Source organism: Solanum verrucosum, unplaced genomic scaffold (assembly GCF_900185275.1).
Source record: "Solanum verrucosum unplaced genomic scaffold, falcon-dt-bn FXZP01000117.1, whole genome shotgun sequence".
In the NCBI taxonomy this organism is placed as follows: Eukaryota; Viridiplantae; Streptophyta; class Magnoliopsida; order Solanales; family Solanaceae; genus Solanum; species Solanum verrucosum.
The window spans coordinates 473,562-497,480 of record NW_026020014.1 but is presented as its reverse complement, the minus strand read 5'-3'; the positions used below and the strand labels follow the sequence as shown (position 1 = coordinate 497,480).

The 23,919-nt window shown below is 31.6% G+C and overlaps 4 protein-coding genes across 4 annotated transcripts; 2 read left to right on the top strand and 2 right to left on the bottom strand.

Annotated features, from left to right (window-relative positions):
* The first annotated feature begins 912 nt into the window (after nucleotides 1–912).
* On the top strand, nucleotides 913–4,101 carry LOC125820584 (rop guanine nucleotide exchange factor 12-like). Its single transcript, XM_049499988.1, has 7 exons — nucleotides 913–1,203; nucleotides 1,810–1,926; nucleotides 2,019–2,173; nucleotides 2,271–2,345; nucleotides 2,472–2,732; nucleotides 2,833–3,153; nucleotides 3,365–4,101. The coding sequence occupies exons 1-7, from the start codon at nucleotides 1,041–1,043 to the stop codon at nucleotides 3,779–3,781; spliced, it is 1,509 nt and encodes a 502-aa protein (XP_049355945.1). The 5' UTR covers nucleotides 913–1,040; the 3' UTR covers nucleotides 3,782–4,101.
* Nucleotides 4,102–4,311: 210 nt separating this feature from the next.
* On the bottom strand, nucleotides 4,312–5,977 carry LOC125820656 (photosystem I reaction center subunit VI, chloroplastic-like). Its single transcript, XM_049500071.1, has 3 exons — nucleotides 5,716–5,977; nucleotides 4,927–5,053; nucleotides 4,312–4,625 (listed from the first exon to the last, which is right to left on the bottom strand). Exons 1-3 carry the CDS (start codon nucleotides 5,844–5,846, stop codon nucleotides 4,446–4,448), a joined length of 438 nt encoding a protein of 145 aa, XP_049356028.1. The 5' UTR covers nucleotides 5,847–5,977; the 3' UTR covers nucleotides 4,312–4,445.
* Nucleotides 5,978–7,213: 1,236 nt separating this feature from the next.
* Nucleotides 7,214–7,837, top strand: LOC125820735 (30S ribosomal protein S17, chloroplastic). The gene has a single exon (XM_049500160.1). The coding sequence runs from the start codon at nucleotides 7,250–7,252 to the stop codon at nucleotides 7,709–7,711; it is 462 nt and encodes a 153-aa protein (XP_049356117.1). The 5' UTR covers nucleotides 7,214–7,249; the 3' UTR covers nucleotides 7,712–7,837.
* A 1,775-nt stretch (nucleotides 7,838–9,612) lies between these two features.
* On the bottom strand, nucleotides 9,613–16,484 carry LOC125820731 (homeobox-leucine zipper protein GLABRA 2). The gene is made up of 11 exons (XM_049500154.1): nucleotides 16,241–16,484; nucleotides 15,713–16,008; nucleotides 15,025–15,142; nucleotides 14,247–14,444; nucleotides 13,178–13,555; nucleotides 12,303–12,410; nucleotides 11,863–12,072; nucleotides 10,832–11,006; nucleotides 10,468–10,742; nucleotides 10,286–10,372; nucleotides 9,613–10,200 (listed from the first exon to the last, which is right to left on the bottom strand). Exons 1-11 carry the CDS (start codon nucleotides 16,325–16,327, stop codon nucleotides 9,817–9,819), a joined length of 2,316 nt encoding a protein of 771 aa, XP_049356111.1. The 5' UTR covers nucleotides 16,328–16,484; the 3' UTR covers nucleotides 9,613–9,816.
* Between the last annotated feature and the right edge of the window lie 7,435 nt (nucleotides 16,485–23,919).

The following is a 23,919-nucleotide window of genomic DNA, read 5'->3' as shown; positions in this document are numbered from 1 at the left end:
GAGTAATACAACAAATAGAGTTGTTGCTTGCAAATTACATAATATTGCTTACTTTAAGAAGTTTTATGTAGCTTTTAAATAATCTAATAATTTAAACTTTTGCATTATTAGTGAATAGACGTTAAAACACTTTAATCATCCTTCATAAGATTGAGCTATTGTTTTCCCAGAAGCAAGTCGTGCGAAGCATTTGGGTTAAGTAAAAGGCAATTCACCAACCTTGGAGACAACTACTTTTTTAATTTTTTTTTTATCAACTTCCTATTTGAATTGAGTAGGAAAAATAAGTCATTTTTAAATTAAAAAATACAGATAATATACAAGTACACATTTTTTTTTTTAATTTTGCAGTAGATTTGCCAATATTTGACCTTATCGTGATTCTGATTTTTGGGAATGGAAGGCCTCCCACTAATATTCACCCATCCTTTGGTACCTTAGCTATTATTATTAAATTTTAACTTTAGTTACTGTAATATCTAATTAAGCATCTTCATTAAAATGTGTATTTTTTATGCTTTTGCTTATAAATATTTAAAATCATTAACCGTTTCACGGTTTAATACCATGCATCATGTTAAAAACTCATACCGTTATTCCATATTTGAGGTAATATACTTCTAAAAAATAGTCTCGATACCAAAATTACACATTCTAAAAAATAGTCTGGAGAAGAAAATTACTCATTCTATTTAATTGAAAGTTAAATGTAGGGGAAATTTTAAAAATTTAGCCAAACAAAACAAAGAGAAGTGAGCTGTCTTCATCCTTCATTGTAGAAAAACATGCACCCCACGTTTTCTCAACCATTCACAAAAACAGAGAGCCTAACATCAAAGACTCCTCTTCATTCTCCATCAACAAAAAAAACTTGTGTTTCTTTTTTTCTTCCCGTATGCGCCTGCTGAACCCCTTTTTCCTTCTCTAAAAAAATTCCATTTTGTTCATCATCTCCATATCATATTTCCTGTTTTATGGTCTCGAAGTTCGTCGTGTAATACACATTATATTAATTATTTATTTTGCTTGAATCAGAAAATATGGTTCGAGCAGTAGAGGAAGAGAAATTAGAGGTTTCTGCTGTTGAATCTCAAAATATTAATGGGTGGAAACTTACCCGTAAAGAGACCATCAAGGCACGTAATATTAATAAAGCAGACGATTCAGCCTCTGCTATCGCCAAAGAGAACAGCTCGCCTTCAGGCAAGTCATTATCTTCTTTTCTTTTGAAAATGAATTTGTATAATATCGTTTGTCCCCTTTTAGGCTTCAACTTGAAGAAAAAAAAGTTTAGAGGATTGAAATTTTGGAAATTGGCAAAAATATTTCAATTTATCAATCCATGGCAAAAAGAATTGTTCTGTTCCTAGATTTTTGCTTTTGTTTCTTCCCGCCCTATGCCCCTCCTTTATGTGCATTCTACAATTTTTGCCGGTAATTACAGAGTCAGAATTGTCACTAGGATGATTCAAAGTATAAAGAAACAAACACACTAAGAAGCCTAGGAAATTCAACATATGTTATATGAAAAAAAAGAATTTTACGTTGTATATACAATGTAATTTTTTAGTGAAGGAGGTTCAGATAGACCCCTTGCTCCCCTTAGGTCCACCTCTGCTTGCAAGGATATAAAGACATGCCACAATATATTGCCAGATTTGGGGTTTATTGGTGTTCTGTTTTTTATTTTTTTGGCTGAAATGATTTTGAATGTATTTCTATTATCAAAATTTGTTGTTTTTAGTCTCTTTTTTTTTTTGTTGGTCTGGCCATATTTTTGACGAACATCCTCTTGTAATTCCTACTCAGATATGGACATGATGAAGGAAAAATTTGCCAAGTTGCTCCTTGGTGAGGATATGTCTGGCGGAGGAAAGGGTGTTTCATCAGCATTGGCGCTGTCAAATGCAATTACAAACCTTGCAGGTATCTGAATTTTTTCTACAGAGATCATTTGAAGGTTTCATTGTTTACCTTTGTTTTTCTTCTGATGTTTTGTTTCTTTTCACAAAACACAGCTTCGGCGTTTGGGGAACAGAAGAGATTAGAACCCATGCAACTAGAGACAAAAGCCAAGTGGAGAAAAGAAATTGATTGGCTTTTATCTGTTACAGATTATATTGTTGAATTTGTTGCTTCTAAACAAAAATCAAAAGACGGAACAATTATGGAGGTATACATACATCTGTCTCTCCTCGAAAATTCCTCTTCACACCAGTCATTTATATTATGAACAAACTAACAAGAGCATCAAATGCTTACCTTTTCAGATTATGGTGACAAAGCAGAGAACTGATCTTCAAATGAACATTCCAGCATTGCGTAAGCTAGATACAATGCTTCTGGTAGGGAGAAAACTTCTTTTCTTTCTTTGCATTACTTTTCATTTCTCTTTTTTTGGTTAGCTTATATCATTTTAAATAATGTAGTTTACGCTTAGTTATGCTTATGTTTGGTTTTACAACAAACAGGATTGTTTAGATAGTTTTAAAGACCAAACTGAAATCTGTTATACATCCAAAGATGATGAAGGTAAAACCGCCAGGAAAGATGATAAATGGTGGATACCTACCCCTAAGGTTCCTCCTAATGGTTTGTCGGATACTACTAGGAAATGGCTACAATTTCAGAAAGATTCGGTGAACCAAGTTCATAAAGCAGCCCTCGCCATAAATGCTCAAGTTCTTACAGAGATGGAGGTTCCTGAAAACTATATAGAATCCTTACCCAAGGTACAAGAAAGTTTTGAAATCTAGAATCTCATCAGTTTAGCTAACCGGAAGCTTATGATCTTGATTTAATATCTACTCTTTTGTGTGTGTGTGTGTTCAGAATGGGAGAGCGAGCCTTGGAGACTCGATATACAGGAGCATCACGGATGAATACTTTGATCCGGACTACTTCCTTTCAACTATGGACTTGTCCTCCGAACATAAAATTCTAGACCTCAAGAACAAGATTGAGGCTTCCGTAATTATTTGGAGAAGAAAGATGACTGCAAAAGATGGGAAGTCAGCCTGGAGTTCAGCCGTTAGTATGGAGAAAAGAGAATTATTTGAAGACAGAGCAGAAACTATCCTTCTTATTCTTAAGCATCGGTTCCCTGGAATTCCTCAATCATCACTAGACATAAGCAAAATTCAGTACAACAGAGTAAGAAGGCCCCGTGTTGATTATCTTTCCATTTTACTGATGTAAATTTACAAAATGCTTCAGAACATCCATCTGCTTTTTCTTGGTTCTCAACATTGCTCATTGTTTCTTCTATGATTACGTAACGACTTTATGGAAGGATTCAACCTTAAAGAAAATCCAGTTCTTGGACTTCAAAAGATTATAACATATTATCTTTTTTATCTTACAGGATATCGGGCAAGCCATTTTAGAAAGCTATTCAAGAATAATTGAAAGTAGGGCATTCACAGTCATGTCACGAATTGAAGATGTAATGCAGGCAGATGATCTGGCCCATGATCCTTCAAATGGAGAAGTAAAGAGGTTTCCAATGGGAGATTCGTTGGGAGTATCAGATGGAACATTTAATGATAAGGAAGAAGTAGAGAAGCTTTGTTCTGCAGAAACACCCAATTCAATGACACTGCTGGATTTCATGGGTTGGGGAGAAGGAGATGAAGACACGGAGAAAGATACGAAGGAAGAAATCCGATTAAAAGAAAATGATGCAAAGCTCCTAAGCAAACCTCCAAATATAGTTACTAACAAGAGAGTTTCTTACCTAGAGAATTTAACTGGTTCCAGAAGTCCAACAGCACGCCACTAAATGACTTCACAGCAGAATATACTGATTGAATCATCAGAGGCAAGGACTGATGGACAGAGTTTCATCAGATTAAGAAAGCTCGGCGTCAAGTGTACATATCGAGATGAATCAAACCAATCTAGGATTTCACTAAAGTCATTCCTTTTGTAAGTAGGGATAAGTTAGTAGACCTAATGGGTCTGTGGCAGTTCTTGAAACCGTTTACTCAGTACACGTTGTCACTTTGTTGTTGAACAACAATGAGAATTGCTGACCTTTTATCTTCAATAACCTCTGGTTTTCAGATCTATTAATATATATGATCTGTAGTTTATAAGTTTATAAGTCTATCTGGTTTGCAGTTTAGTAGCTCAGTTGGTTGACTACATGAACTTTCCACCTTGTTGGTAAGGTTCAATTCCCCATCTTGTAATCCCCTCCCTCATTTCCCCTTCAAATTAAACTATTATCATAATTCCCTTTAATTCAACTAAAGAAAGTATAGGTGAGAACATATAAACAAATAATAGTTAATTGAGCCATAAATCAACTAAGAAAGCAAATGCTACAAATTCACCATAAGATATAAAATTGTAGTAATGGAAAGTCTTCAATTATACTTACACAAACTGGGAGCACATACATCAATTACAAATTGAAAGTTGAGAATTGGGTCGAAAAGCAATTAGATCTTGCCACGTGGCCCAAGCTTAGGTGGAAGTTGCGGGCCTTTCTTGATTGGTAGGATATCCCCTGATGCTGTGGAACTGAAGTAGGCGAGGGTAGAGCCACCTCCCAATATCAAGAATTTGAGCAACAGACCTCTCTTGGTGAATGGAGCAGCAAATGTCTCAAAGAACTTGCTCTACAAAACACAAAACAACAGGCAACACAGTTACTACTCAGGCATTTGCAGCATCAGTAGAACAGTACACTAGATAGTTTCACATTCATAAGATCATAATTTTGAAGTGTACTATTCCCAAAGGTTATGGAAAACGTTGATATTAGTATGTTATACTATTGCACTCCAATTGCTTTTCCAAACAGGTCATGTAAAATGTTAACTGAAGTACCAAACACCGATACAACAAACTTACAAAACAGATCAAATTCCATTGAACTACATGATTTATTCATCAACGATACAGACGAAAATAAAGTACCTGAAGAGAGTTGTATGGTGAAGGTGCATCTGATCCATACAAGTCCCACTGGCCAGTTGTGTTGCCCAAATCCTCCAAATCAAAGTATACACTCTTGTCACCATATTTGGCAACTACAGAACCAGCCCTATTATACAAACATGTAATTAGTCTCATCACAATTTATGCTTATAGGCAATAAATACATCCAGTATCATTTCAACCCCCTTTTCAGTGCCTATATGAACAGAGTAACTTAAATCTTTTTTAACTTCTTCTTTTGTTAAATCAACTAAATTGAACTGCCAACCAACATAACTAACAAAGAGATTCACTCTGAATGTCTTACTTTATCTAGATTCTACCATGAGTGTGTTTTACTTTGAAAAAGTTTTCTTGAAGGGAAAGGTTTTTCTTTTTTGTAATGCGATGACATAAATGAGACAAACTTTTAACGATGTGTCATTTCTAATAGTTTGATAACATATTTGAACCTTTCTCTCTTCATTAAAACTTATGTTTTTCACTAATGGCTTAAGCTTTTAGAAGAAGTGAGGATGGAACCAGCTTTAAAGCTACGAATAAGCGAAAAAGATTGTGGTTCAAAACTCATAAACTAAAAATCCTGGCTCCGCCTCTAGTAAGTTCAACTCACACCGTCATCCACTATCAAATGCTACTATTTTCGGCTTAGGAAAAAGAGCTAGACCGCCACGCGAGTATACGTATTGAAGATATAATTAAATAAATTAAAGTGTAATTATCTGTTGGAAATCACAAAAAAAGTATAGAAGGCATTACTTAATTTACCTGGATTTAGTGCGGTTAAAATTGAGACGAGATGATTTGAGATGAAGCTTAGTTCCAGTGATTGAACTTCCAGCTAGGCCCTTAATGTTGGTAGTTGGCTGCACTGCAGCAAGGGTTGCCAAAGATGCCATTCTTCTTCACTTCAACAAACTAACAAAACTACTACCTTCAGAATTCAAATTTTGGGCTGGCAATTGGCACAAATGTCGAGACGTTTCGGTTTTTGATCTTTTTGGGTGGATCCAAACAGGACATATGGCAAATTGGGTATCTTTCTAGAGATTAAAATTCCACTCGTATGGGGACACGTGTCATAGACTGGATAAGCCTATCCCTTGTGATTTTTTTTATAAAAAAGTTCAGTAAGTTATTCCTATTAAAGAGATAATTGATGTGATGGTGTTTGACTAGATACGGAATTTAAATTAAGAAAATACAGGGTTAGAAACAAATTAAGCATTAATAAGCTATATATATTCATGTTTCTCTATAACTGAAATATGTCTCAGACAAAAGTATGCTATGATAGGAAACTCAAAAAATTCGCTCTTACTAAAATTTCACTCGATATCTTGAGACGTGATGGACAACGATTTCAGGCTCTTGAGACTTGATTATTCCCCAATAAATAAAAGATTTGTTTTACCTTTTCCAAACCCTACTTATAAAATTTGTTTGTTTGTTTTTTGTTAATATAAAATGATTTTGAGCTCCCTTTACTGCTTTAGTAGAATTTTCCTTGTACAAAGAAATTCAACAAGTTGTATAGAGACTACTGACTAGAGTCTTGTCGAATACTTAGCAAGCTTACTGAGTGGATCGACTCACATACTCTCTACATCAATATGCTTATAAACATCACTTGAATAGACTTCATATATGTCATACGATCCACCACATTTGGAAGTAAACTTGGTTATAGGAATTAAGTTCAACAATTTAAATATAACAAAACAAAAAAAGGAAATCTTATACCAAGAAAATTCAATAGTTCAAATGTAACAACATAAAAGAAAACCTTATAAAAAGGGATTTCTACAACAGTTTAAATATGACAATTGGAACCCCTCTCCTCAATGTAGCTACATCTCCAAATTGGTCTTTTTAATAGCTGCACTCCTCGTCTCAATTTACGTGACACTATTTGATCAAACACAAAATTTAAAAAATCAGAAGACTTTATTATGTTTATCAAATTGTATTCATTAAAGTCACTTTAGTACTTATTTTCATTTGACTTTTCTTCAAAATGATATGTTAAGTGAAATCCAATAAAAATAAAATGGAGATGATGTCATTAAATAGTTGTTAAAATAAGAAAATATAAGCATGAGATTTTCATAATATGTGAGGGGTGCAGGTGTTTGATCTTATAATATAGAGGATGTATTTGAAATAAAATCATACTATAGGGGTATCAAATGTAATTAACCTAAAGTTTTAAAGGCAATTAAAAAAAAAAAAAGATAACAAGAAGAAGGGTATATCTATATCCTTCCTCTTTCCCTCATCTCTTTTGTGTTATCCTCACACAATGTCTGTAACTTCTCCTCTCCTCTCTCAATTCAAATCCCTCACCATTTCCACCCCTTTTCTCCATGGCTCCTCTTCTCTTTCTCGTCTCTCCACACCCTCTTCCTCTATCACTTCCCAAAAACCTTCTCCCCCTGCTTTCTTGCCTCCAATTCGAGCCATGAGATCAATGCAAGGCCGAGTCGTCTGCTCCACAAACGACAAAACAGTTTCTGTTGAAGTTACTCGTCTTGCTCCTCACCCAAAGTACAAACGTAGGGTTAGGAAGAAGAAGAAGTACCAAGCTCATGACCCATTGAACCAATTTCAAGTTGGGGATTATGTTCAGCTTGAAAAGAGTAGGCCCATTAGTAAGACCAAGACCTTCGTTGCTGTACCTGTACCTCCGAGGAACCAGCCCAAGGTTAAGGAGGAAGAGAATCAGGAACTTGGGCTTCCGCTTGAATCTCTGCAGACGAGTTAGAGTGAGAGCTTTCTTTTGGGCACTTTATAATCTTGTACTGTTCAGTTTCTTTTTGTTTGACTGTTGTGTTTTCATGATAATCATGTATTTTAATTGAGTGATTTTTAGATGATAATGAGTTTATTAGATTTCAATTGTGGTGATGCTTTTGTAATTGTTGCTGATTTTATCCTCTTTATCTGTGAACCCCGAATTTCGACTTCATTAGACCTGACCCGGAATTGAACCGTATTGTAGTGAGTTATTAATGTAGCTGAAGTGTTCATTTCGGATTTTAAACTACAGAGATTGTTAATCTGCAAAGACAAAAACTTTGAATTAGCTTCACTTTGGAAACTTTAGTATTTTGCTTCTTCATTTTACGGGCAGTGTATTGGAGTTCTAACTAAATAGTTAAATGCATAATTCTTGTGATTCATGTGGATTAATGAACAAGATCAATTGAGGAAATTAGTGATTTTATGATGGTGCAAGAATTTCAGAACTTGATGGCCATGTACTAGTCCAGTTTTAGTTATAACAGAAGTTCAACTTCGATCTGTTGTCTTGCAATGCCATTTTTGCTTCTGTATTGATTGGGATTTGGAACTATAAAAATGTACAACCAATGAATTTCTTGACCAACGTTGTTAACACATATCATGCCAGTTGCCACTAAGAGATAATATTAGTGATAATTATCTGAAAATGTGTCTTCTGAAGGTTGCATTCTCCTTTTGATTTTTCCCTGACTGCAAGAATGAACCATATGAAACCTATGATAACACTTTCATATTTTCTTCTTGTAATTGGAAATATTATTCATAGATTAGGTGGTTGCCTTTTTCTTGGCGGAGAGACTGGCATTGAATAATTGTCTTTGTTTTGCGAAGAAAACTGTATTAATGGTATGCTATGTGTTTTGCTTGAGTATAATTATCTATCAAACATTAATTTTTCAGCTCTTGGATAGAAGGATTAGGCTATGATCATTAAAGGCAATATGCTCTAGGCAACAATTTATCATAATGATTGATTTATGTAGATCAGGATATTTTGATCAAGTTTTTGCTCTAGCACAGTCAAGAAGCTTTCTACTTTAGCTAGATCTTTTATCAGATTCATATGCGTAAATGCTGTTCATCTTTGCACCCGTGAGAGAAATAATTTTTTTCCTCTTTTCACCGTCAATGCCTTAGCAACAGGCGAAAGAGGAAGCTGCATCAATGGGCATATCATCATTTGACTCTCATATTCTGAACCTGGATAAGGATACATAATACACACTATCTGCATATATCATTTAAGAGGCAACAAACATTCGATGAAGCTTAACTTACTCATGTGTACTTAACATCTTCTTTGCAAAAGAACTTGACATGCCTGAGATTTATTTGAAAGCCCTGAACTCTAATGATGAAAATAAACCATTCCTTAAGAATGCACCTCAGAAATCCTGTTTTGGGTCCAGTTTTAAAGCGCGAACCTGGTATTCCATATTTTGAATTACATATGATGTTTAAAAATGGGTAAATCTGTCCCTTTTTGTCCACCTTGTAGCTTCACTGCCTGATTTAGCATAAAAGTTTGTATATAATTTGTTGACGTTTTAATACTTTCTCTATATGCTTTATTTGGCAAAATGTTGTAGGTGCTCTTCGTTTCTTATATTCAGTTTAATATAGCTTGGCTGATTCTAAGCGGAGCCTCTCTACCCCACAAAGGTAAGGGTAAGGTCTTCATACATCCTACCCTCCCTAGACCCCACTAGTGGTATTGCATTGGGTATGTTATTGTTGGTTGATTCTAAGCCATTACGAAAAAAGGAGGGGGTGGGGGGGAGGGGGGATGTGTTAATGTTAATCTTTAAATTCACTGCACATAGAACATAAAGCATGAAGAAGAGAAGGAAAGAAAATTACACATGAGATGATGGAAATTCTTATAGTATGTAAACTTTTGTGTTTGAACAAGTTTCCTTTACTATCTGGATGAGAGGGGAATTACAATAACGGGGTAAGAACGCATTGTTCCTGAATCCTTTTCATCAGTCTATTTAGATGAAAAGGATGGAGGAGAACTATACTATCTGTATAATGAAATTAGCATCTCTCTACCTAGAAGAACTAATATCCATTGTCACATTGGAACCTTGTCTTGATCTTGTGCAACGTACACGACAAAAGGTTGTTGATGGATTCAACAGACTCCTTTGAAAGTTTTGTTGTTGGAGAATTGCTAGTTAGAATCTGAAAAGCAACTGTTAGCAAGGATCCTCCTTCTGAACTTCTGTCCTCTGGTCTAGAAGTGATAACAAAAGGCCTCGACTCTAGGCCATCAGGAAGGATTGAGAATCCTGAAGGTAACACAGCAATATTGCTCGAGTCACAACCTGTTATAACAGATTGCATGCCTGCAATGTCCGCTGGGGCATAGACCACTGCGGATTCATAAGCATTGGTGCAAGTATCTTGGAGGATCCACATGTTGTTTTCTCTTAATTTCACTGCCTGAATAGAATTCACAGTTCCAACCATTCAATTAGAAAGAAGGATTGAGGGGTAAACCAAAACGTCTTCTCTGAGAGGTACTTACTTGGATAGAGACTGCATTTCCTTTGTCTTGACCTTTTGCTAAATTTGCAACGGATTGCACTGGGCCTCCATTTGACATGACATCCCACTTCGATAAGAAGACATTAAGAATGTCAAAATCTCAAAGGTATCTCAGATGGTAGAACTAAATATGTAATTAAAGAGCTAAACGAAGTTACTAACCTCATGGCGATGGTTTTCATCTTTCAAGAAATCAAATAGGACGTTGCGAGAGACAGGCAACCAAATGGAAGAAACAGCACAGAGAATAAGGCCTTGGGGTTCACCAGGATCAGTTAAGTTCCTCCTAGAGGTCATCCTAATATCCTCTTGGCCAGTTTTGCTAGGGACCTTGTTCCATGTATTATAACTAGAGGCTCCAAGTACGCGGTAGAAACCCCAAGTCATTCTTTGTGCCAATGTTAGTATACTTTTTCTACCAGCAAGCGTGGCAACACCTGATTTGTTTACACAGTTTCCAAAGTTCGTCATGAAAATCGAGCTAATATTCTATCGCGTGGAAAAGAAAAGTGTGTTGATAAATTACCAGTAGTGTCCTTGGTAGGAATGTTGGTTGCCATGAAGAAGAGGAGGCGCTCACATTGTTGCTGAAGAGTAGCCATCCAGCGCCTTGCGCCAAAAGCTTGGCCGCTGTTGACAGTTACACGGTACAGAGAGTCTACTATGCTTTTTTGGCACTCCAAGTGTTCCACCCACGTCACCTGAACATGACAACGTTCAACTTCTATACGTTGATAGTGTAAAAAATAATAACTAGATCGTAATAGCAGTCATCCTTATAACATGTTAAAATACCATAAATTAATATTAGCATCTACATTCTACACTGTCCTTATTGTTATATTTATGCATAGCACAGCCCAACTATTTTCTCATTTTTTTGGGGGCTATTTCATTAATGTTTTGTGTTCATCCAATCTGCCAAAATGGTTACATTAAAGTTTCAGCGAATTACCTGCAGTGCTTTCAGGAATTCTTTAGAATTTAGCATGTCCATAAGAACTTTAGATCATTGTGTACAGAAAATCTAGAATATACTTCAACCACGAAGTATAATACATCTGTTAGTATAATTTAATGTGTATATTTTTTTTCATTTCACTTTTTTATATTTAATTTCATTATCTCATGTGACATGTTTAAGAATTAAGACTACAAGATTTAAAGATATTTGGATTTTTATAATTACAAAACTCAATTTTTTTTCTTTATTTGTATACGCTTCATGCTTAATCAAACTAAACACATAAAATAATAATAATAAAAAAATCATCTCGGTGTAACATGAGAATATATAAGTTGTGAAAATCACCAACTTAAGATACGAAGTCGATGCCACTGCACTACTATACTAGTATTGCATTTCTTGAGAATTGATAAGGGAAAAAAAGTTTTTTAATATAAGAATATAGTCAAAAATAAGTATGTATTACTTTTGTTTTGAATTTCTAAAGCTATACTTATTTCAGGACAAATATTATTTGCTAAAACGACAATTATTTTTGGACGGAGGGAGAATATATATATAATATAATTAGGGTTTAGAAAGAAAGAGACCTTGCAATGTGCATTGGATTGTTCTTGTAGAATGCATCCTGAGGGTAATTTTCTGCATTTGAGGAGAGAAGCATCAATGCTGCCTTCAACTTTGTCGACAGAAACGTCCACAATCCCCCACTGTGCTGCACTCATTTGTTTGCAATATCTCACAAAATACACTTCTCTCGTCCCCACTACTGGCGTTAACATCTGCACCTCTGCAAACATCTTTACCCCCCAAAAAAATATATATGTCATTTAAGAACTAACTGACAAAATCCTTTATTATCTTCCTTCCATAAACGAAACGGTTTCAAAATTTTGAATTTCAGAGAAAAAATTTGAAATATTGTTTTAGATAAAATCATAATTCGTCCAATTATTTTTTAAGAAGATATTTTTTTATTTGACATATACTCCATATATATAGTCATAATAAAAAAAATACGGTTACTTACTAGCTGAACTGCGCCATCCCAGCTGTTAGCACCTTCAGTACCATTGCAGATCACGTCTACTGTTGCTGCCTTTGAAATCATCGATGGGAACATTTCTCTCCATTGATTCTGAAAAATAAATTTAACATAAACAAGATATATATATTATAGCTTGTATTTAAAACCAAAGTTTTGGGTTTCAAACGTTTACCCAATTTAAAACTTTTTTATTAATCTATATTTTATATTTTAAGTGCTAACCCAAGAATTAGAAGAAGATGAATAATGATGAGAATTTTAAAAAATATATTGTTCATACTTAGTGTAAAATAATTTTTATAGGGGTGGATGTGTGGGTTTATCTAAATTTATAACTTTCGATTCATATAACTATATATACATGTAAAAACTATTACTATTAAAAATTTAACAAATATTAAAACTGAATCCATAATTTTAATATTATAATGAATTCAACCCTAAAAATCTTAAAAATTGAACCCATAAATCCATCTTTGTCGATAATATGTATTATTGTTAACATTACATATCCTGTTTTTTTTTATGGAGAGTTACTCGTAGACATTTTTCAGGTGATTTTGATAGTTTAAATTTCTTTTACGTTGTTGGTTTATATAAGTTATACCCATTCTTTATTTACAAAAAGAATTGTTTTGTTCAGAACGATCAAATTATATTTAATCTTGTTAATTTTCACTTTTAGGAGTTTCTTACTTAGACTTGGCTAACACACAAAAAAACCAACACGGCCTCTTTCTTTGTTTCGATGTAAGCTTCAACATTAAAAGCATGTCGATAGTTTGATTTTTTTTTATTCTATCAATATATAAAAATTAAACTCGCGGTCATGAAATAAGGATAATTGGATAACTTACTACGTCCATGAAAGTCTGAACAAGTCGAGGGAGCTCCATGAATACAATTCCTGCGTCTCTGGAAGCTTCAATACACATTCTTTTAGATTTTACGTCCCCAGGAGGAAACTCCTTGGTGTATTCGTCATAATTAAGTATTTCTCTTCCAGTTTCAAAGCTTTTAATCCACAGTGGTTCACCACTAGTAGCCATCTTTGTAAGTTGTTCCATTGCTTGAATAACGATGTGCATAATTCTTGGTTTTTCAAGCCCAAAAATGCCGGTGTAAAAATCTAAAGCGCTTTTATTTTCTTCATCATTTCCTCCTGAACATGAAGATGAACTATTTGGTGATGTACCTAATGGGTATTTTCCCAATGCTGCCCTAAGCTTTTCAACCTGCATTTACAAAATTAGAGCCATCAGATTAGCGTAAAAAAGTAATTAAAATTTTTGATTTAAAGAGTTGTAATTTGCCTGGTATTGGCCTGACCAGAAAGCTAGCCTTCAATCTTATGATTTTAAACATATGTCACGTGAAAATTCAGAATTAAAGAGTTTTCAAACCATGAAACAAATATTCTTTTTGAAACGAATTAAAAAGAAAAGCAACGCAAGAAAATTAAAAGGGTAAAAGTATATGTTTGAACTATTGAAATGTGTAACTATCTCATGCAAGTTATTATGGCATCAAAGACGGCAAAAATAATTAAATTCAAATTTTATAGTCACTCGAAAAGTAAAAAAGATAAAAATATTTGTTTGTGCTTCGCATCCAAATAAGAACTTGAAAAAATGTCATGTCCCTCGCAATGATATATATATATAGGTTTGTAAATAAATTTTAGTACATAATTTTAAATAAATAAGTAGATTTGATCCCTTATTTTTATAGTGAAAAATAAGCTAGCTCTCTTGAACACGTGAAATTTTTAGATTAAATGGTAATTGATTGATACAATTTAACATAAACATGTCGATTAAATAAATACCTGATATGCCTAAATTTATATGGTATTGTTCAAAATTTCAAAAGTCAAGCAATTTAAATTAATCGTAAATTCAGGAAATTTTTATATGTTAAAATTACCTCAGCTCTAAGTCTGGCGTTTTCAATTCGCAATTGTTGTTCTTCAGCAGGAAGAGTAGGAGCATTATTGCTAGAGCTAGCAAATCCACAATTAGGACAAGAAGGATTCTTTGAAGTTCCCCTTAATCCCTTATTTTCTTCACGAAGCTTTTCAATTTCAGCCTTTAACAATGAATTTTCATGGCGTTCCTGTATTGCCTGTAAAAATTAATTTAACATTTTCAACAATTAATAAGAGGACCTGACAAAACTTGACGAAGGACAAAAATTACATCGTCCCTGGGGTATACGTACGGTCTGTGAGCATTTATAATCATATCCAATAAAGATTCACTACTTCGATCCTCACTATTCCAGTATTTATATTTCATTTTAATAAAGTTGTATTATGCACTCTGTCGTTACATATTATTTGAATTAATACACCCTTAAAAATGGTTACATTAGAAGTAAAATGAAATGTCTTTTTTTTTTTTTATACGGGGGAAATAAAATGAAATAGAGGAATATATATACACACATTCCCTTTGTTCCTATTTATGTGACTCGTTGTTAGAGATTTAGAACTTTGATTTTTTTTTAATCGTAAAAATCATGAATAGTATAGTGATTCTCGACAATTTCACTGTATTTGTGACAAAATACATTTTTCATGATTAATAAGTCAGAATATTTTTAAAATCACATTAAGAAAATTGCGGTCAAAGAATAATTAATTTGATTCTCGGAAACTATCAAATAAATCAAACTAGAGAGAAAATAAAAATTACTGTAGTACCTTTATTTGGGTTCGCCGATTTTGAAACCAGAATTTGACTTGCCTTGGATGAAGACCTAATTGCTTGCTGAGCTGCTGCCTTTGCTTCTCATCTGGATGTGGTGACTCTTTGAATAAACTGTCAAATAAAATTCATTTTAAATTATGTCGAAATAAAGTTAATATTTTGAATTTATAGGTTCTAATTCTCGAAAATATAGTTTATTGAGTTCTGATTAAATCATTTATATAAAAATTCTAAACGTTTTTGTAAATATAAAATTTAAATCAGAGCTATCGAATTTCAAACCAGTAAGCAAAATTGCAGCTCCGCCCATCCAGTTTATCCATATATCCGATTTTAAGAGAAAAATTGTTCTCAAAAGAAAATAAACTAAGAACTCTATCACTAATTTATACCATGCATGCTTAAATTCATTAATTCATTGCATAATCCCCTATGCATGCATCTAGGTTGATCTAATAATTTTTTCTCAAACCTTACTTTCATTTTTTCAGACAATTTTTTGTAAAAATAATTAAAAAGACAATTGATTCCAACTAACAGCTGATCATTCATTAATTTGTATTTGACTGTTAATCCAATTATAAACAAATTGTAATGAAGCGTTATATTAGAAATTAGCAATTTTGTAGCGGTGAATTAAGACAAAAAAGAGATCATGAAAAGAGTTGTAATGAAATTTACGCTTCCATTTCTCTGATTTGTTGAACAGTGTGTCGGTGATATTTTTTCCTTTTCTTCTTACTGTTGTTGTTTGGATCTTCTTCGTCTTCGTTGCAAGTATCATCATGCTCCAAATCATCATCAGAACCGCGTGATCTCATTGGTTCCGAATTCTCACTGCTAATCTCAACCATCGACGTTTCTTCTCTCGGCCGACCTCCTCTGCTCGCCGCCGCACCTCCTTCGTCAACTTCCTCCGTCGCTTCCATATTTCCGGCACTACTCCTCGCTCCGCCGCCATCTCGGAAAATTCCGGCCTTCAAAAATTCAAATTCAAAAAAATCAATGGATAAAATAAAATCGAAAACACATGTACTCAGGACCGAGCTAGAAAAAACGGAACGATTTGAAAATTGAAATCACACTTTATATATATAAGATCAGTTTTGATGAATCTCTTCGTAAAAATTCTACCTCTACTGCTACACATATTAATTTGATTAAAACTTGAAGAGCGATTTTATGAACAAAACGGAAATTAAAACTTACGAGACTCAGAGAGAGTGCGGGAGAGGGGAAAAAATCTTTCGTTTCATGAGAAGGAGGATGATTATTCGACATGTCAACAACGCCCATGACGGTACTGTTTTTGCTGAGAAATTGGATTATGGTGAAAAGAGATTCATGAGAGACATAAATATAAAATGGATGTTGATTTTTTTTTTCTCTCTCTCTGTGAGTTTATTGAGTGTAGGACTGTGTGTGTATTGGAGAAGAAAGAGAGATAAAGAGTGGGGTGTACATGAATTAAAGGATATAAAACAAACAAAGAGGGGGGTGGGGGGGGGGGGGGTCGGTAGGAGTTGACTGTTAGATACGTGATTTTGGTCTTCAACTACTAGTAACTTCTTATTATTGAACGTTTTAGTATTTGTATTGAGATTTAATTAACTTAAGTTTATATTTAAGAAAAAAATATTCATATACCAAGCTTGATTAAGAATAAAAGGATAATATCTATTTGCCACAAATTAAAATTGGTTATTGATTTAAACATACTTAATGCTTCCCCAACAATTAGTGTGAACTGTAACACATAAACTTCAACAGTATTATCTGCTAGTTTAATTGAATTGTCTTTACGCAGAAAATGGGTAACATAACATCAGTGTAAAGGATTGTTGGTCATAAATCATAATGATGGATATGAATGGTAGTTTACTCTTAACTATTTTACACTCCTTCCTTCCGTGCTTATTTACTTGTTAAATATTTTCTTTTTTATTTATTATTTTTTATTAATTTAATTTTTTTCTTCTTATTATACCCTCAATTTATTAATATTGAGTTCATTAATAAAATATGTAGTTAGTAAATATGTTTAAAACTCTATGAATTAATAGAAGTAAAATGGTAAACTCATTATACCAATCATTGATAAGTAACAGAGGGGAAATTACTTTAATTGTCATAGTTTCCTTTTTTAGAGTCAAACTATGAAAATTTTGATTAACATTTTACGATTTAATGTTTCATCATATTGATATGCAAAAAATTGAAATTTGTAATACTTTTTGTATAATTTTTAAATATCTATTTTTTTGTTTAAAATATCGAATTAATGTAATCTAATTTAATTTTGAAAATTAGTTGAATTGACTTTTAAAAAATCAAAAATATAATATACTCCCTCCGTCTCATTTTATATGTCTCGTTTTTCCTTTGCACTTGCATTAAGAAATAATGTGACTTTATCATTCTACCCTTATTTAATGTTTTCTTAAGTCAACTTTATAATAAATAATGAATACATTTTCAAAATTAATTAACTATTCTATCAAGGATATAATAGGCAAAATATGATAATTTATGCATAAATTTTATAAAATGACAAATATTATGGTCCAGATATTTATAGAAAGAAATGATATATAAAATGAAACGGAGGGAGTAATAAGACGGAGGAGTACACTAAAACCATAATCCTGCTCATGATTGTCCGCTTCTAATTAATTCAAATGTTAATGCGGTGCTAGCTAGGTGGGAGTAGGGGTGTTCAGAAAATGTAATTAATTGTGATTTGTGAATCTCCCATTAATGTAACATAGCAAATTGAGACTTGTAATAGAACTCCACGTGGGAGACTACTAATTTTTTTTTAAAACAACTTTTACATATAACAAATATAAAAATTATATTTATATGTTATAGCTATAATTTGCATAATTGAGCTTCATAACAAATTTTATGTTTGTTATGGAGTTTTTGATTTGTATAATTCGTTAGATACATCTAATTTTATACAAATTGTTCAGTTTTGTATAAATTTATTTATACATTGTAATTTGTATAATAAGATCTGTAATTGTATAATTATAAGTGTATAAGACGAAAATATATGTATTTGTATTTGTATATACACTTTTCTCTCGCTTTATACAAACACAAACACATTTTATATAGTTTATACCAAAATGTATAAAATGGCTAATTGTATACCTGAAAGTATACCGAATCAGATGACAAAAATGGGATGTTTGCTGCGAATTACAAATAAAATAAACTATAACTATAACATTTAATTTGAATTAATAGTTTACTATTTTATATAATTTTCCCTTTTTTAAAATTGTTTTGGTTCCAAAATCCAAATTAATTGTTGTGATATTCTATCTGTTCAAATTATCTCTTCAAATTATTTATTGTGATTCTCTTTTACATGCCTTTTAAAAAGAAATGAATTTATTGATATTTAAATTATCATAACATTACTCTATAGATTGAGTTGTTTGTAGTTTTTACAAACAATAATACTGAGGTAAACTGAAAAAACAAGTTTTGATACAAAGTTTATCTTAATCTTTTAAAATAACGAATAATTTAAGATACGTATTTTTAAAAATTATGACAGATAATTTGAGAAGGAACAAACAGTATTTTAAATTAGGTTCCTTTCAATATTTACAATAGTACTCCCCCGCACGTGACATTTTAAGGGCCATAGATCAAACGTCACATATAGAGTATATAACTAATTTCTAAAAATAAGTTTGCAAATCATACCGGCCGGGGGGGGGGGGTTATATATTTTAAAGAAAAATTACTCCAATGAAGGGAATTATAAGGCAGAAGAAACCATAGTTATTAGGACTTGGGAGTAGTTAGGGAAGAGTCAATTGAACTCATGATTTTTAGGTAAATACTTATTTATACAGGGAGTTAAGGGGGTACAAAATCAAATAAAATATTGTATCAAATCACAAATCAAGTCAAATTAGGAAAAAAAATTCAACTAATAGTTTGGTATTGAAAAAGAAATTCGATTATACATGGATTGATTTGGTTTTAACTAAAAAAAATCAATCCGAGATAAAATCATCCGATATTTTATATATAATTTTTAAATTTATTTTATACATAAAAGTATTTGCTTTGATATAATTTCTAAATATTTTTTATACTTTTTTTTTTATAATTTTTTAGTATCTTTTAACATATTATTTCCAAGTTTTTGAAACTTAGAATTTTTGATAGTTCAAAAAATATTATTGTTCATAGATATTAGTAACTCTAATAAAACTCAAATCAATATTGATGCTAACAAAAAAAATTAATTCAACACTAAGAATGATAATAGTGTTGAATATTTGTTCTTTAGTTTTACATTGATTTAGACATTTAAAATACATAACATAATTTTATTTTTTCTATAATGTTTAATCATGTAATTAATATTTATTACACTTATTTTAACATGATTTAATACTTTTAAATTATAATCATTTTCATTGTGACTTATTAATTGCAATATTTATTTTATGTGATTTTGTTATTATTTTTTGTTGAATAGTTTAATGTCCTCACTCATTTCATATTTTGTGTTATTTTCTAAAAAAAAAACACCCTAGATAGTTGTATTTTGGTAGGACTAAAGAAATATTTGGAGCATAAATTAATTATAAGTTTGTACGAATACTTTATTGAAAAAATTCGAAAAAATCCAAGGTTGTAAAATCCGAATTGTATTAATTTTGTTTGGTTTATAAATTTAAAAATCCAACACAAATAATTTGGTTAATATTTAAAAAAATCGAACCAACCTGGTCATATATACAAACAATACACCCTACGGGGTGCTTAGATCAAACTGTTAGTAAATTAACTATAACTAAACAATTTAATAAAGTGAAAATGTACCTTAACTAATTAACTGTGGTCAAGTGTGTATGTTTTAATGCACGTCATGTCTACATTGATTTAATTTAAACACCCGATCGATGCAGTTAAGTTTTTAACCACCATGAGTTTTTATGTACATATCTTTTTGAACCCATGAAGAGTTATTGAGTTGTGGCCTACGCTGCAAATTTTAACCTGAAAACATGAACAAGAAAGTGGCTACTATCTCAAGAAGTAATGTATGTACGTATGCAAGTTCCAATCAATGGGTCCTCACTCATCAATCACATTAATGGACACGTGACCTAGCTAGGAGATCACTTGTTTGTTGTCTTTCATAATTTCTCACCAAAGTCATATGGATATATATTATTAGTAAGTTTTACTATTTTGAATCGTGGCGAGATAAATAAGATTTTTTATTTTTAATTTAAAGTTTTAGGTTCGCATCTTGAAATAGAGATCTTGATTAGGAGTGTACATGATCGGGTTGGTTTGGATTTTTCAAATATCAAATCAAATCATTTGTGTAAAAAATTTAAAGTTATAAACCAAACCAAACCAAACTAATAAAATTTAGATTTTTTTGGGTTTTTCAACCTCGGGTTGGTTCGATTTTTTCAAATACCAAACCAAACCATTATGTCGAATTTTTTAATTTATAAATCAAACAAAACTAATAAACCTTGGATTTTTTCGGTAAAGTTTGCATACAAACATATAATTAACTTGTTCTCCAAATATTTCTTTAGTCCAACCAAAATACAATTATCTAAGGTGTTTCTTAAAAAAATAACACAAAATATGAGATAAGTACCGATGACACAAAAATATTCAATAAAAAATAATAATGAAATCATCATATAAAATAAATATTGTAAAGTCATAATGAAAATGATCATAATTTAAAAGTACTAAATTATGCTAAAATAAGTTTAATAAGTATTAGTTACATTACTAAATATTTAAGGAAAATTAAAATTAGATTATGTATTTTAATTGTCTAATCCAATGTAAACACAAAGAACAAATATTCAATATTATTGTCATTCTTAGTGTTGAATTGATTTTCTTTTTGCATTAGTATTAATTTGATTTTTTAAAATTATCAACATCTATGAACTATAATCTTTATTGGACCATTCCGAATTCTAAGTTTTAAATTTGAAATAATATATTAAAAGATAAAAGCTATGAAATAGTATAAGAAATATTTTAAAATTATATCAAAGTAAATATTTTTATGTATAAAATAAAATTTTAAAATTACATATATAATGTCGGGTTGGTGTTTTTTAGTTAAAACCAAACCAACCCAAATATAGTCGGGGTTTTTTTTTCAATACCAAACCAAGTCAAACCAAACCACTAATCGGATTTTTTTCCGGTTTGACTCGATTTGCGATTTGATTCGGTTTTCGGTTCGGTTTTGTACACCCCTAATCTTGATAGTGAATTCTTCTCCCACTAATATATCTTACACTATGCAAATTTAAATTAATCAGGACTCCAACACAATACACGAAATAAGACATTTGAAAAGTAGGTTAATTTTTTTTTATTGTCATTGCTATTGGGAATTTATTTACAGAGTATTATAGAATTGAATCTGAATTTTTTTCATGTATATATAAGAGGAATTTTATTCATATCACCATTATCGATTGGCATTTATATGGTTGATAAATTGTTATCCGTGTCCTAATTATTTGTAGAATCAAACCGACATTGGTATTTAATTGTACTCTTTTGTCACCTTTTAACAACCTATATAAAAACTGGGGTACAAAATCAATTTTTGAAATTTCTAAGTCAAAAGCTAAAATTATTGTAGTACAGTTTTAAAATTCGTTTCAACTTGCTTTGATTAATTAGTCCTATGCGTACCTTAAGAAATGTATTTAAATCCCAAATCATTTAAATGTAGGCCTTAAGTTTATTTGGTTGAAATAATCAGCACTTAAATTCTTAAAGCAAAAAACATCGTAGTTGAATTCAAATTTGAAGAATAACAATATATTGAAAGTAATTTCATAAATGGATCAGGAGAAGGTAAAGGTATCAAAACCTTATGTAAAAGCTTGTGGTTCAATCGGTAACTCCCTAAGCTAGGTTGGGGAGGAAACTCTAAAATTCAAAACGTTGGTTAGGGTTCCTTTCCTTTTAGGCAAGCTACTTTGTTCCAAATCTTTCTCTAATAATAAGGTAAATTTGACAACAATAATATATTGAAAGTAATTTCATAAATGAGATTTGGAGATGATTGTATCCAAACCTTATGTTAAAGAGGCTTACGATAGGACTTGTGTCCAAAATAAGTGTAATCAGAATAGAATTGAAAGAAAAATACCAATAACAAAATAGCAAAATGAACAAAGCAAATAAACCGCTATAATAGTAAAAGTTAAAGAATAATATCAACTAAAATTGATATTGAGAAAAAAAATTCAAGATTCTCTTTGATTTGTCGGCACAACTACCTTTGCATGTTAGTAACCGATTAATGTGCATGATTTTTTTTTAACTGACGTTGCTGGTGGTACGTTATTACCAACTTTGTCATTGTCTAAAGATTCAATTCAATGTCATATCCAAAATTTTCTAATAATCTTTCAAGATTCCTTAATTTTTCAAGATTTTCTTAAAACTTTATTTCCAATTTTGACCGTGTGATATATACAAGTAATAGATAATTGTAGTTAAGGGCGGATCTATAACGTTGTCTCGAGTTCGACAGTAGAATTGATAATTTTTGTTCCTTAATATGATTTTTAAAATCCATAAACTCATAGCTTCACGTCTAATTATGATTTTTAGGCCAACTTCAATATACCTCAATCAATTCCACAAAATATTTGTTACCTCTTATCAACACATTTACGACCCACGGTACCTAAAGAGTTAGGTAAATATTTTGTCCAATGTAGAAAGTTAATTTTTCACCGACCTAAAAGTTAAAGTATAGCATGAAAATGATTGCAATGAAGAATATGAGAATGGAAATTATTAAACCTTGTAATTAGGTGCTTAAATTAACTTTATGTTTTTGTTCCTTTGTGTTTTATGGGACTAAGTCGGTTTATGTACATTTGATGGTTTGTTTGCTTTAGTTTCAAGTGTCAATCCAAGTATCATGGTTTTTTACTTTCTTGTGAATCAAGGTTTTGGAGTCTTTTGGAGCCTTTTCTAAGAGTAAATGATCAATAAAGGGTGTTATTTTTTTGTCTTCCCATTCGAGGTTTATCTATTGAAGCTTGACTAAAAATTTAAATTCGTACCGAAAAGTCCAACATTGGGGGATAAAACATTCCCTAACGAAGGCACTCCGTGTCCAAGAAGACTCGAACCCAAACATTTGATTAAAGATAAATGAGTACTTACCACTTAACCAGTTGTTAGTGGTGTTATTTTTTTCAGTTAAAGCCAGATACATCATAAAGTTGTAGAAATAATGATGATACCAAGAAATTGGAAAGGAAAATCTTTCTATATACCTTATCATGGATTGCAAATCATTATTCTCTTTGCTTTGAGTAAGGATTAAATGCTACCAAATTGCATCAAACTAACATCTCCTGTCCCAGACACATAAAGATATATACATTTCTTTCATAATGATAAACGGAGTACAATTTTATTTTTTTAAAAAAAGTATTCTAATGAAATTGTCCATTTGGTAATACCTAAAGGATTATGTTTTCATTCCCTCTTAACTAGAATTTTCGTCTTTGAGTCCTAGGAATGAATTTTTTTATTGGAAGCATTTCTCTTTTTAATGTGTGAATCAAATTAGTTAGGACCCTAATATATATGTATATTACGCATGACACATGTGATTTTTTTATTTAATTATCTGATATTCGAAAAGTATTTAATCTACGTATGCTAGGTGAGCCTGTTAGGAGAATCATTCTTTTTATAAGCCTTTTCGTATTTTATGCAATGCAATTATTATTTAGAGAATTATTGATTTCCCAACTTGAACTCGGAATAATTTGATTAAGAATGGAGAAATTTCAATTATCTTATCACGAGTTTCAATGGTATGT

What these genes read in the sequence shown, in the direction of transcription:
- LOC125820584 (XM_049499988.1), top strand. Translation starts at nt 1,041, where the DNA reads ATGGTTCGAGCAGTAGAGGAAGAGAAATTAGAGGTTTCTGCTGTTGAA. An exon ending in AGCTAGATACAATGCTTCTG is followed by an intron (nt 2,346 to 2,471) that starts GTAGGGAGAAAA and finishes TACAACAAACAG; the next exon opens with GATTGTTTAGATAGTTTTAA. An exon ending in GCAAAATTCAGTACAACAGA is followed by an intron (nt 3,154 to 3,364) that starts GTAAGAAGGCCC and finishes TTTATCTTACAG; the next exon opens with GATATCGGGCAAGCCATTTT.
- LOC125820656 (XM_049500071.1), bottom strand. Translation starts at nt 5,846, where the DNA reads ATGGCATCTTTGGCAACCCTTGCTGCAGTGCAGCCAACTACCAACATT. An exon ending in TTTAACCGCACTAAATCCAG is followed by an intron (nt 5,054 to 5,715) that starts GTAAATTAAGTA and finishes TTTGTATAATAG; the next exon opens with GGCTGGTTCTGTAGTTGCCA. An exon ending in CACCATACAACTCTCTTCAG is followed by an intron (nt 4,626 to 4,926) that starts GTACTTTATTTT and finishes TGTGTTTTGTAG; the next exon opens with AGCAAGTTCTTTGAGACATT.
- LOC125820735 (XM_049500160.1), top strand. Translation starts at nt 7,250, where the DNA reads ATGTCTGTAACTTCTCCTCTCCTCTCTCAATTCAAATCCCTCACCATT.
- LOC125820731 (XM_049500154.1), bottom strand. Translation starts at nt 16,327, where the DNA reads ATGGGCGTTGTTGACATGTCGAATAATCATCCTCCTTCTCATGAAACG. An exon ending in CCGCACTCTCTCTGAGTCTC is followed by an intron (nt 16,009 to 16,240) that starts GTAAGTTTTAAT and finishes GAATTTTTGAAG; the next exon opens with GCCGGAATTTTCCGAGATGG. An exon ending in TCCTACCAAGGACACTACTG is followed by an intron (nt 10,743 to 10,831) that starts GTAATTTATCAA and finishes TAAACAAATCAG; the next exon opens with GTGTTGCCACGCTTGCTGGT.